The sequence below is a fragment of the Gopherus evgoodei genome, chromosome 7 (assembly GCF_007399415.2).
Source record: "Gopherus evgoodei ecotype Sinaloan lineage chromosome 7, rGopEvg1_v1.p, whole genome shotgun sequence".
In the NCBI taxonomy this organism is placed as follows: domain Eukaryota; kingdom Metazoa; phylum Chordata; order Testudines; family Testudinidae; genus Gopherus; species Gopherus evgoodei.
Window position 1 is genome coordinate 19,946,770 of NC_044328.1, and position 12,978 is coordinate 19,959,747.

The window sequence follows — 12,978 nt, forward strand, 5'->3', positions numbered from 1 at the left end:
ACCAAGAAGACTGAGGTCATGCATCAGCCAGCTCCCCACGCTCCGTACTCAGAACTGTTCATCACTGTAAATGGACAGAGACTTCAGGCAGTGGACCACTTCACGTACCTGGGCAGTACCCTTTCCTGAGCAGTGTCAATCGATGATGAAGTAAACAGCAGAATTGCTAAAGCCAGCTCTGCATTTGGCCGATTGCACTCCAACGTCTGGGAACGTCGAGGGATCAGTCTACCAACGAAGCTGAAGGTCTACCGAGCAGTGGTGCTTCGAACTCCTTTGTACGCCTGCAAGATGTGGACTGTCTACCGGAGTCATGCACAAAGGCTCAATCACTTCCACATTTCCTGTCTGCGAAAGCTTCTAAAAATCAGATGGCTGGACAAAGTGCCCAATACTGAAGTCCTTACCAAAGCCAGTCTGCCGTCAGTTCACACACTGCTGATGAGAGCCCAGACCAGATGGACTGGACATGTCGTGAGAATGTCAGATGAGTGCATTCCTAAACAGCTCTTCTACGGAGAACTCACCCAGGGAAAGCGCTCCCATGGAGGACAAAAGAAGCAGTTCAAGGACACGCTGAAGACCTCTCTGAAGTCCCTCGAGATTAACATCGCCATATGGGAAACCCTCGCACTGAACCATCCAGCATGGCGCAGCCTCATTTACACAGGCAGTAATACCTTTGAGGCAAGGCGTACTGCTGAAGCTGAAAGAAAGCGTGAGCTGCACAAGTCCAGAGCTGCCCGCACATCGTCGACAATGCCATCACACGTCTGCTCAACATGTGGCAGGACGTTCCACGCCCAAATCAGACTGATCAGTCATCTTCGGATGCACAGAGCCCAGTCATCGAACGAATGAGATGTCGAGGTCTTCATCGACAACGATGGATGAACATCAGCCCCTCTGTCAGATGTAAAGCTACTGAGAGATTTAAAAACAGGGGTGAACAGATGAACTGACCAGAACCATTGCCCAGAACTCAGAACTATGTTAATTGAACTATTATGAAGTTAAAATAACCCCATTTAAATAAAAGATATACATTTTTTCTTTCTAGATGCCACATCTCATCCTGATTCTGGCCAGGAGTGGAACAGGAAATGTCAGAATTCTATGAGAACTCGATAATCTGATGTTTTATTTTGCTGGGATTGGGTTGGGTTTGCAAGACAGTCTCAGTATCTCCAACAGTTCTGTTGAAAGTGGGTCTTTCTCTCAATTTCAGCACAACTCCAGGACATCTGGATTCCCAAAGCATTGTGATGTTGTGAATGCAGCATTTCAGTGCTTCATATAGCCTTACTGGCAGTGGCACCTTCTTCCAATTGGCCACTTCTTAGCTGGTAGAATGAGAACAGAAGTCACATCCATCCACCAGCAAAGGGCATGAGGCTTGAAGACATAGACAAGGGCATGAGCATGGAGAAAGACATGGAGGACTGCTTCCACTCCTCGTCCTTGGATGAGGCAGACCCTGACCCTCCTGAGAGAGTGACACTTGTGGCCAACTAGAAGATGTTTGAGGAAGTAAGAGGGAGAGAGATATTTTAAAACTGTCTAGTAGGAGTAGAAGGGAGAGTGGGATGGACAAAATATTGATGCAATGGAGAAAAATGTGAGTAGGGAGGGTTTGTTGGATGAATGGGTAGGTGTGGAGCTGGGGAGAGCTGCGCTTAAATAGTTTGCTTTAAAAGTTCAAGCACAGAAACACTTAGTTTTACAAGAGTGAATGTAGGTGATATGGACTGAGAATATGTGCTGTGATAGACCCAGACCAGTTGGGAACAGCGGAGAGGGAGATATACTGGCCACTGGATAAGCAGTTTTCTGTTCCCTGAGTGACCAGAGCAGGGGCTGCTCCAGACTAATGAGAACACCTGACTCCAATTAACCTGCTAAGAGTCAGGTGAGGCTGTTAAGCACCTGACTGTAATTAAGGCCCCTCTGATGCTATAAAAGGGCTCACTCCAGTCAGGCCAAAGGGGAGCCAGAGGAGAGGAAGTGCGTGCGAGGGAGGAACTGGGAGCAAGAGGCTTGCGAGAAGCGGAGAGTGAGCAGGCATACTGCTGGAGGACTGAGAAGTACAAGCATTATCAGACATCAGGAGGAAGGTCCAGTGGCGAGGACAAAGAAGGTGTTGGGAGGAGGCCATGGGGAAGTAGCCCAGGGAGTTGTAGCTATTGCGCACCGTACCAGGAGGCACTATAGACAGCTGCAGTCCATAGGGCCTGGGCTGGAACCCAGAGTAGATGGTGGGCCTGGGTTCTCCCCAAACCTCCCAACTCCTGATCAAACAGGAGGAATTGACCTGGACTGGGGCTTCTAGCAGAGGGGAAGGTCTCTGGGCTGTTTCCTGATCCGCAGGGTGAATCTGTGAGGCGAGCAAATCCGCCAATAAGTGCAGGACACACCAAGGTAGAGGAGGAACTTTGTCACAGTGCATTAATAATATGTAGGCCTATTATTTCTTTCACAGATGTAAATAATATGAAATATCAGTATTTGTGCAGAAACCACCTAAAATTATGAATGGAGACTGCTAGGAGTGAAGCATCTCAGCATAAGGTTTAAAAAAAAAAAAGCATTGTAAGCAATATCTCTCTTTCAGAGACTGGTTGCCAAAAAGTTAGGAATGTTTTGAAAGAGTGAGTGGGTAGGGAATTTTCACGCTATCAAAGCTATAAAATCCCTTTGCTGGTTTCCCCCAGATTTATGGTAAAAATTCTACTGATGGATTAGATGTTTTGTTTTTGAAATTTTTTAAGAATTTGGTTTGATGAAGTAAAAACGTGTACTGAAAATAAGGCTAATGATCTTAATTGTCAATAGCAATTAGATGCTGTGTGTATGTATCTCATGCACAATATCTTTAAGGATTTCTCAAAAGATATTTTCCAAGCTGCTTGGTTTGCCAGTCTGGTCCTGCTGATGGGAAGCAGGAAATTACTGCCTCGTCCATTCCTGCTGATACCTTTATCTCTCATTCTGTTGAAGCTCAGGGGTTCATTTTATTGTTTTACAGCATGTGGAGTATTTGCAGTGTGATGGGAGGTGCAGTGAATCAACTCAGGACTGGATCCAAGCCATTCTAATGTGGAAGCTACGCCTTGCTTAAATAAACTTCATAGATCTGATTTTTGTTATCTTTGTGTATTTATTGGTAATAAGCCACGTAAAACTCAGATGAGCTTGGATTTCCACATCTAGCAAGAGCCACGCAGCTCACATGACTCTGGCCTGCAGCCCAGGTGAGTTCTCATGCAGGCGTATGAGTTGCAGGCACGTAGCAATTATTTCTCTAAAGCGATTCTTCTTAGCCACCAGGAGCTGGTGTGGCATCAGATCTCCTCTTGCTGTTCTCCCTATAGGATACAAGCCAAGAAGGCAGGATATCTGATAGGGAAACAAAATATAGAATCCAATGCTGAGTCAAGGTTTCCCCCTCTCAACTCCTTTTTCCACAGCTTCAGCCCCTTCACCTCATAACTCAGCCACTTGTCCTAAGCTTTCCCTCCCTTTCCCCAGCTTCCAACCGCTTCCCTCTCTATATATCAAGTATCAGAGGGGTAGTCGTGTTAGTCTGGATCTGTAAAAGCAGCAAAGAGTCCTGTGGCACCTTATAGACTAACAGACGTATTGGAGCATGAGCTCTCTTGGGTGAATACCCACTTCATCTCTTTGCCTCTCTATATATGTGTCAATAGTTAGATAAGGTGCTAATAGATGCACTCCAGGATATGTAGCATAGTTCATGAGTTTTATAGGATCAATAAAACTTCTTGTCTTGCACTTGTTCCTCTGTGCAGTTTGTTACATTGCTCTTAACACTCACCTGTCCCATCACTAACCTCCTCAGCTGGCCAGGCACAATCCCACTGCTAAGCATCCAGCAGCCTCTTCACACCCTCATCTGAGCAGGCACTGGCAGCATTCTGCATTTCCCTGTCCTTTGAAAATGGCTATACAATCTTTTACAATTCAGGATACTGCACCTGGCATTTTATCTTCTGTGGGCAACCTACTACTGCCACCCCCCCAACTCTCCCTCAACCTCAGCCCTTTTGCTTGGAGGAAAGGAGCATGGGGGATGAAATTTCAGAGAGTACCAGACATAGAGAACAGCTCATGGGGACAGCAGGCATATGAGCTAGCAATGGAGGAGGCAGAGTTGTTTAACAAGGAAGGTGTGGTAGTTAAATTAAGAGGGAAATTTGTAATGGTGGATTTCCTTCAAAGAGTGTTGAATGATTAAGGGCAGGACCAGAGGAAGTGGATGTCTGGGCCAGGCTTCAGAATGGGTGGATGGACAAAGCAGAGGGAGAGGAGATAAAAGTAAAGACTAGAGTGGTGTAAACAATTCTCTCTCAAAAAAAATACAGTGTAACAGGGCGATCTGCCCCTTTAAGGGCCCAGGGGAGCAGGAAGAAGATGATCCTGTTATTGAGATGAGCCCAACAGGCAGGTTCTGGGAATCATTTGACCCACCAGGACACATTTAGTGATTGGGTCTGAGGAGTCTGAGCTAGGACACACAAAGAAACACTCAGCTCTGGGAGGCTGCTTGGCGTTTTGGGAGGGCTGAGAGTCCACCCTCTTGTGGCTGCAGCAGAAGGCTGTGAGAAGAGAGGCAAGCCCTGAAGACACCCATAGGCTAAAGGATGGTCCAGCCCACTAGTTATCAGAGGCCAGACGGTCTCACAATCTCAACTGAGACAAGGACTGTTGCTTTTTGTTGTTGTTTTATTTCTCCTTTTTTTGGGATGAAGGATAACTAGAGCCCTGAGCAAAGGGCTACAAACTGAAGTGGGTGTGGCCAATTGTTTGTCCTTGGCTGGTGAGCAGGTTCACCAGCCTCCACGGTGAATTTAGCCCTTTTCTTTTTGTTAATGAATTGTCCACAAACACACTGTGACTTTTACAAATTTTACAGATTACTTTGATGATTGTTGGATAAGGTTATGTGATGGAGTTGTGTGTTGAATAAATTAGTTGAGTACAAAAGTCAGATCAATGGCCTTGGGGCTCTTTTGACCAGAGATCTTCTTTTGCATGGCTATTATAACAGAACAATATAATTGGTGCTATACATCAGACATCAGTTTGTTCGATCAACAGATAAATCATCACTATCTTCATATTTAATAAATCAATGGTTCTATATTAACCAACTGAAATCCAGTACAGGACAGACTGAATTAACTGGCTCCAGGTTTCATGGGGCAACTGGTTGTAATTCCAAATGCATGGGAAATGTTGACATTATGATAGCAGATACTGTAAAATCCGGCTTTAGGATGGTCCATAAACAGATATAGCTCTGGCCTCTTCTGAGCTGTCACCTGTGTTGCAATCAGATAGTGGGTCTGAAAACACAGGGTTTTGATATGCTGTCAGCAATGGTCTTTGATATGTTTGCAATCTGTTCACATAGAATCTTTTCTGTTCTTCTGGTGGCTTTAGCTTCCTGATGTGCTAATCATGATTTCACACACAAATATAATATAAAAAGATGAGGAAATAAAAGGGGAAAGTCCATACCGTGTATGCCTTTATAACAGCTGTAGCTCAGAGGTTCAGAGTCAGCCTGCTCCTAAAAGTATACGACATTCTAAGTTTGAGCCTTCCCCATTGAAGTCACTAAACATTTTTTCATTGTTTTGATTGGGAGCAACATAGCACTCTCAGTTACATATTCAAGGTCACACAGCAAACTCAGGACCAGAACCAGGAAGCAGAATCCAAGAGTGCTGACTTCTAAGCCCACGCTATATCTGGTGAACCATGCTGCATCATTACCATTTCATAAAGCTGGACCTCGATAAGTAGTTAAGGGACCATTCTCTCATGATCAAGGTTGTGAATTGCCTCTTCAAACAGGGATATTCTTAAAATTGTAGCAGTTAAATATCTGGTTAATCTTATGTGCCTTTTAAATGGTTTCCAGATGAACTCCACTGAAGATACCATGCCTAGAAAAAAGCTACCAGCAATAAATTGACAGCGAATGCTGACAGAATAGAGATTTCAGCAGAGGGTTGTTGTGTTTTTTTCAAAACTTCAGGGAGTTTGTTTTGCAGTACAGTGAATTGGAAAACATCTCAAGATGATTAGAGAAGGCCAAAGAGAACAAAGTGCCCATAAAAATCTATCCAGATATGATGAGAGATGCCATGGCTAGGAAGGGGGAAGCAGGTTAATCACAATAAGTGCAGAAATTAACCTGCCAATATATTTTTTATTTATTCATACTAACTGTGCAGATCTTGTCTGACAATGGAATTCTCCTAAAACTAGCTCATGAGACAGAAAATGCAAACACTTTGAAGTTTGTACTGAAGAACAGAGTTGGCAGAATTATGGACCGTGAATAAATTACCTGAACAATTGAGCTCTTTTCTCTGCTTGAACCATTTGTGAATGGATTTTGTATTAATTTATTTGCTATTCATAATAGTTTTAAGAGTTTGAAAGAAGAAATGTTGTCTTCTGGGTTGTTTTTGCTTCACTAATCAGTGTGCAATTGGTCAGCTGGGCCACTCAGTATTGGTTCTTTTTCCTGCCAAGATGTCTGAAACGAGAATTGTGAGTAGTGGATGACAAATGATTTTGTTCATGTGTGAATTTCTTTATTCACATGCAAATATGGTTTTCTGAACTCAGAAGAACCAGCACCTATTTACTTGATGCTTTGCACATATCCTTGGCTGTTCCCTATTACAGAGCTTACCTGTTAAGTGTCTTGTGCTTTGTTGTCAAGGCTTCAAACTGTATCTCTGACCTTTTTCTTTTTGCATTTCCCCATTCCATTGCGACATTGCCAGCCTTTAAGCTTTTTATGTTCCTTTAAACAACTTTGTTTTTGTACCTTCTTTACTGTTCCCCTTGTATGGAACATCTTCCCAAGCATATTTGTTGAGCCACCTTCCTTGACACATTCATATCTCTCAAATATATTGACTTAAGCTATCTGGCCTGCACGAAGTGCGGTAAAAAAGAAAACAGTGTAAGTGTGCAGAACCCACAAGCTGCGTACGTGTCTCACTAAGTTTGCACGCGGTCTTTTCACTGTAACCTTTGTACCCTCTTCTCTTCTTTTTCCCCTTTTATGACTCCTGCTTCTGTACTTGGTTGCATTCAGACTGTGTACTACTGAGGGGAGAGACAGTATCTTAATGTGTTTTAGGAGGTACCTAGTATTTTTCTGAGTGCTTAAGAAGTAATATATTTACTAAACATTATTGAAACCCAAACCCATTTAGGAGCAGCAAATAAAATGTGACAGAACTCAAGAGCCATGATTTCAAATGAGTGTCTACCAATGATTTTTGCCATTTTCACCTAGTTAATTCAGAATACAGCATTACAAAAAAGAAGTCAAGCACATACTGTAGGTAATAGTAAAAGGAGTAGAATGTCTGTCAAACATTGACCCTGCCCTTTTCTACCTAATGCCCCTCCCACCCGTCACTTGGGGTATTACTTCCGGGGTTGAGAATGACACGTGACTGGAAGAAAGGGGGGGATGTGACCCCTATAAAAACTCTTCTCTGCACCATCTACCATAGGACCACTCCGAGAGCAGATTTGACCAACCAAGGCAAGGGCTGGGGCAGGATGACCTGCCTGGAAGAGGGTTGTGTGATCCTTCTAAGAATTCTCCCCATCCCTCTCTATCAGTTGGCAGGAGTTTCATGCATTTAGGCTGTCCTTGAAGGGAAATGTGTACCAATCAGAATGAGTTTACCACAAGGATCTAATCCAAAACCTCTAATCTCTGGACCTCAGTGGCTGGCTGACTGGCAGCACCACCCTGGAAGTCTCAATGCTGCATCGAAGACACCATCTCATTTCAAGAACATGTTTTTCAGAAATCATGAAAATACTAGGAGGAAACTTGGACTCCTTCACCACCATCATGAGAACTTTGGAATTTGTTTTAGCTCCAAGGGCATTCAATTGCCTGCAGAGAAAGTGCTACATCAGCAACAGTTCTGAGGAGCAATAGGAAGAGGGAGTGACTAAAGGCGCCCTTTGGCCTAGCCTAGCCATTGATGCAATGGAACCCGAGACCTGAGCCCTCATGAGGCAGACTGACTAACGTGACGGCCTCCCATTGTCCAGTTGCCTCAGCCATTGGTGCCTAGAGATGCTCTATTTTGGGGGAGGACTAACAATATCTGCCTGTATTATAAACTTAACCCTGGTGAAGAAATCCACTATTATGATTTGACCAGTCTGTACCTTTCCTAAACAAAGCCAAAGAATACTCAATCAGACACCCTGATATTATTCACGACAAATCTGGACTCCTCACAAATCATTTTGAAATTGCAAAAGTTAAGCGTACACCCCACGAGGCCTATTTTTCCCATTGTTACCTATGCCAAACCTGTGCAGAAACCGAGCAGTGGGAGACATACACCATACTGGCAAGGAGAAGGCCATCCTGGGGACTTGGTGCAGGGTGGAATTGAAAGTGGGTGTAGTGAAAGGGTGTGTGGTGGCAAAAATCTATGAAATCCTGCAGTTTGAAGAAAAATCTGACAAGCTTTTTTCCCAGTATATAAAATTACACCTACATCAGAAACAAGAAGCTTCTGGGTATCCCAGCTGATGGACAGATAAAGAAAAACAAAATAAGTATGTTAATGATTTCTATCAGAAAGGAGGCATTTGTTTATGCCAACGTGAGATCATGTTCAACCCTGCAAAGCACCAAATTGCTAAACTGTTTTTAAATTCTCTGTGGGTAAATTTGACCAAAGAACAAACTCACTCAATACCAGCATTGTGAGAGACCCCGATGAACTCTTTCAGTACCTATTTTCCTCCTGTTATGAAGTTTCATCCTGCAAGTTTATTGACAGTGAAACAGCTTGTGTGTCTTGGAAGCATGCAGATGAATGCTACACAGTTTCTAGCAATACCAACATCTTCATAGCTTGTTCCACCACTGCTTACAGCTGCTCAGAACTATACAATTTGCTAGATAAGTTGCAAGAATAGTGCCTGTAGTATTACATAGACTCAGTGATATATCTGAAAATGAAGGGTGACTGGCTCATGTGTCTCCTTGAATCTTTTCACAAGCACACAGTGACTAGCTTCCATAGCCGTTATGTGATGTAACGCCTGTGATTTTACGTGACTGCTCCACAGCGCCAGCTCCAGGCCACAGCGCCAAGCGCATGCTTGGGGCAGCATGCCACAGGGGGTGCTCTGCTGGCTGCTGGGAGGGTGGCAGGCGGCTCTGGTGGAACTGCCGCAGGCGTGGCTGCCGATGGTCCCGCGACTCAGGTGGACCTCCCGCAAACACACCTGCGGCAGCTCCACCAGAGCCACAGGACCATCGGACCCTTCGCAGAAACACCTGTGGGAGGTCCACTGGAGCCGCGGGACCAGTGAGCGGCAGAGCGCCCCCCTGTGGCGTGCTGCCGTGCTTGGGGCGGCGAAATTGCTAAAGCAGGCCCTGCTGCTTGCGGTGAGCACGTTACTGAGTTTGGACTCAGAAATGGGAGTATAAACACTGTTTGTGCTGCTGTGAAAATTTTTATCAAAATTTTTCCTACACCATCCAACAATGGAAGGCAAGTGCAAATGGAACAGAAAATAAACAGATGAAAATTGAGGCTCCCAACAGGAGTGGGACAATAAGTGTGTTTTTGTTGAATGTAATGGGAAGTCCATGCGTTGTCTTTGCCAGCCGTGCATCTCTCAGTTCAAATCTTCAAACTTGCAGTGTCATTTCACTTGGAGCCATGCACATACGGATCAAAAATTCCCACAAGGTTCTGAATTCTGCATTTTAAAACTGAAAAATTTGAAAAAACAGATGTAGAAAGCCGAGTTCTTCACCAAATTTGCCAACCAATCACAGACTGTAACGTTAGACTCCTATTATGTGGCCTGGCACATAGCCCGTGAGAAAAAGCCCTATTCTGAAGGCGAGTTTATAAAAACTTGCCTCACTGATGTTATTTCAATCTTGTCTCCAGAGAATGAGAATGTACAGAAGAAAATTTATGGCCTGCAGCTTTCATGCCGCACAGTAGAATGCAGAATCTCTGACCTGAACAATGACATTGAATTGCAACCGCACTTGCAACTTCAGCAGTGTGAGTATTTGATCATCGCTTTGGATGTGTCTTGCGATGAACAGGACCTCAGTTATCGCTATTTGTCCACACTGTGTCTGACGACTGTGTTGTAAGGGAAGAACACCTTGATATCGTGTCCCTGAAGGACAGAACTCATAAACGAGATCTAAAGAAGGTGTTGATGTTAGTAGTTGCGAAAAACAACTTGCCTTTATAGAAACTCAATGTCATTGCAATGGATGGGGCTCCGTCCACGTGGGGATCTGTGAATGGATTAGTAGGGCTTTGTAAGTCTGATGAGAGCTTTCTTGAATTTTGGACATTTCACCATATTATTCATTATTTTAGATACCAGGAACAACTGGTATCTAAAAATCTCAAATTTGATCATGTCATGAAACCTGTCTTGCACATTCTGAATTTCATTCACTCAAATGCACTCAGTCACAGACAATTTCAAAATCTAATTGAAGAACTGGATGAAGGCGACTCCCCTGCTGATTTGCCATTTTACTGCACAGTTCAATGACTCTTGAGAGGTAAAGTTATTTCACCTTTTTTTTTTTTTTTTGAGCTCCTGGAACTAGTAAAATTGTTTATGGAGGAGAAGCACAGAATACACCCTGAGCTTACAGATCTTGGGTGGGTTCTAGATTTGGCATTTCTTGCAGACGTTGGATAAACTAAACGTGGACTTACAATGAAAATTCTGGTTGCTGTCTGATCTAGTGCAAAGCGTATTTGCGTTCATGAACAAACTGCAGTTGTTTCACAGACAAATGCTTGAGAGAGAGCTGACACACGTTTCCTCAGTGTCACAACTTCAAGCCAAATCAAAAGATGATGCAGCAGAATCCCTAGAATGGGGCACAACTAGATATGTGAGCATGAATAAAGATCTTAAGAACAGTTTTGAGTAAAGATTCCAAGATTTGCAGCGGAAAAGACCTCAAATCAAATTTCTGATTGACCCTTTTAGTCTGAAGCCCACTTAGTCACTGATGAAGCAACATCCCAGATGGAAATAATAGAACTTTTGGAAGATGACAGATTGAAATCTGTTCAGAAGACAAAGGAGACCCTTACTTTCTGGAAATCTGTACCAAAGGATAAATACCCCAACATCAGAGGTGCAGTCCTAAATTAATCTCGATGTTTGCCTCAACCTATCTTTGTGAATCTGTTTTCTCAACACTCAAACGTGTGAAATCCAAGCACTGATCCATTCTGACAGACAGTCACTTAAGAGAACTGCTGTGTGTGAGCATGACTGAACACAAACCAAATTTCAAGGGAATTGTTGAAAGCAAGGATTGCCAGAAGTCCCACTAAGTAAAAGGGTAAGTTTTTATTATTATCATTGTTTATTATACATTATAAATGTATAAAATATATATTATCAAATTCTATAATGATTATTTGTGTGCATATAAATACATCTACATATACATATATAATAATTACATATTGCTGTGGTTCTTTGGCAGTGTACATTGGTAAATTCTGGCTCCTTCTCAGGCTCAGGTTGCCCCCATCCCCCCCACCAGATAACATCATCACATCATAGAGTTTGTGTCAGCTGGTCCAAAAACGTATGAGTACCAAGCTGTCAGGAAGAAAGGCCTAGTATGAAGGTCAAAGGGATTACCCTGAATGTAGCTATCTGTGAAGAGATCAGCCCTGACAGACTGAAAGATCCTCTCCTGGGCTGTAGCATAAATTCAGGAGATAACACCTCAAAAAAGTTAGAGGTGAAGCAGCCCTCTATTATAAGGATCAAAAATCAATGGCAAATAGAGACAAAGACCCTTAAGAAAACATAGAATGTTGTTTACAACAAGAGGGTCATCAGAAAAGGTTTTAAAACCCTGCCCTATGGTTTTTGAAAATGGATACATGGTGGAAACCCCCCTTTTCTGTAATTCTTGCAGGACCTAGTAACAACAGGAAAAGCTACTTTATTAAAATGTGTTGGATAATGTTGAGCAAATGTTGTCTGTTATGCCTGAGAATATTGTGTGGTGTTGCAATTGCTGGTAACCTCTGTATAAAGAACTGCTTGGTAAATACTCTTTTACCAATTTTGTGGATACTTTTACCAGTGACCCATAAATATGATTAGCATAGAAGATTCGATGTACTCTGCTTGTGAAAGCGATAAAACTGAGAGAGCCTTTACCAATGCGTGCATCAAAGGAACCTGACCATTAGGTGTATAGTTCAGAACATATTTTGCCAGAGAAAAAAAGTCGCACAATTAATCTAAACACAAAGTACTTGGTTCTGTTAAAAAACCCTGTTATAAACAACAAATCACTATGCTCCCTCGGCATGTATACACCAGCAAGGCACAATTCTTTCCAGAGACTTTGAGGATGCTACCTGTGACACATGGCCAGAAAAGGTTAAACATCCAGCAAAATAAATGACTCAAATTCAACCCTTAAAGACATGTGAGGAGATAATGTTTGTGTTTTTGTGTATTTCCATATATAGGGGAGTGGTCAACAATGTAATCAACAGTCCCTGTCTATGTGGTATTCTGATAATTTGGAGATCAAAAGAACATCCTAGCATTTACATGAATTGTAAACACAGGATATCTCTGTATTCATCTCTCTTTGAAATGTATAGCAAATCATTGGTTAATGGTGATGAAACAGGCAATTGTCTAAGTTAATTTATATAGTTAAGTACCAGTGATGACCCACTTCAAAGATGCCCTAATTATCTGTTGTTTCTGGAGGAACTTCAACTTGTCAAAAAAGTCCTGAAATTGTATAAAAGATCCTTGGGTTACAATCCTTCTCATCTCAGATCTGCTTAAGCCTCTTCAGGGGAAGTTTGAGTCGCCAGATTGAGATCCCAGTTATTCTGG

General features: G+C 42.9%; 1 protein-coding gene across 1 annotated transcript in view; it reads left to right on the forward strand.

Moving 5' to 3' along the window:
• Positions 1 to 782: 782 nt before the first annotated feature.
• Positions 783 to 12,978, forward strand: part of CUZD1 (CUB and zona pellucida like domains 1) — a 60,646-nt gene continuing 48,450 nt past the window's right edge. The window contains exon 1 of the mRNA XM_030568865.1: positions 783 to 915. Within this exon, the coding sequence (XP_030424725.1) occupies positions 783 to 915 (133 nt within the window). The remainder of the gene's footprint in view (positions 916 to 12,978) is intronic.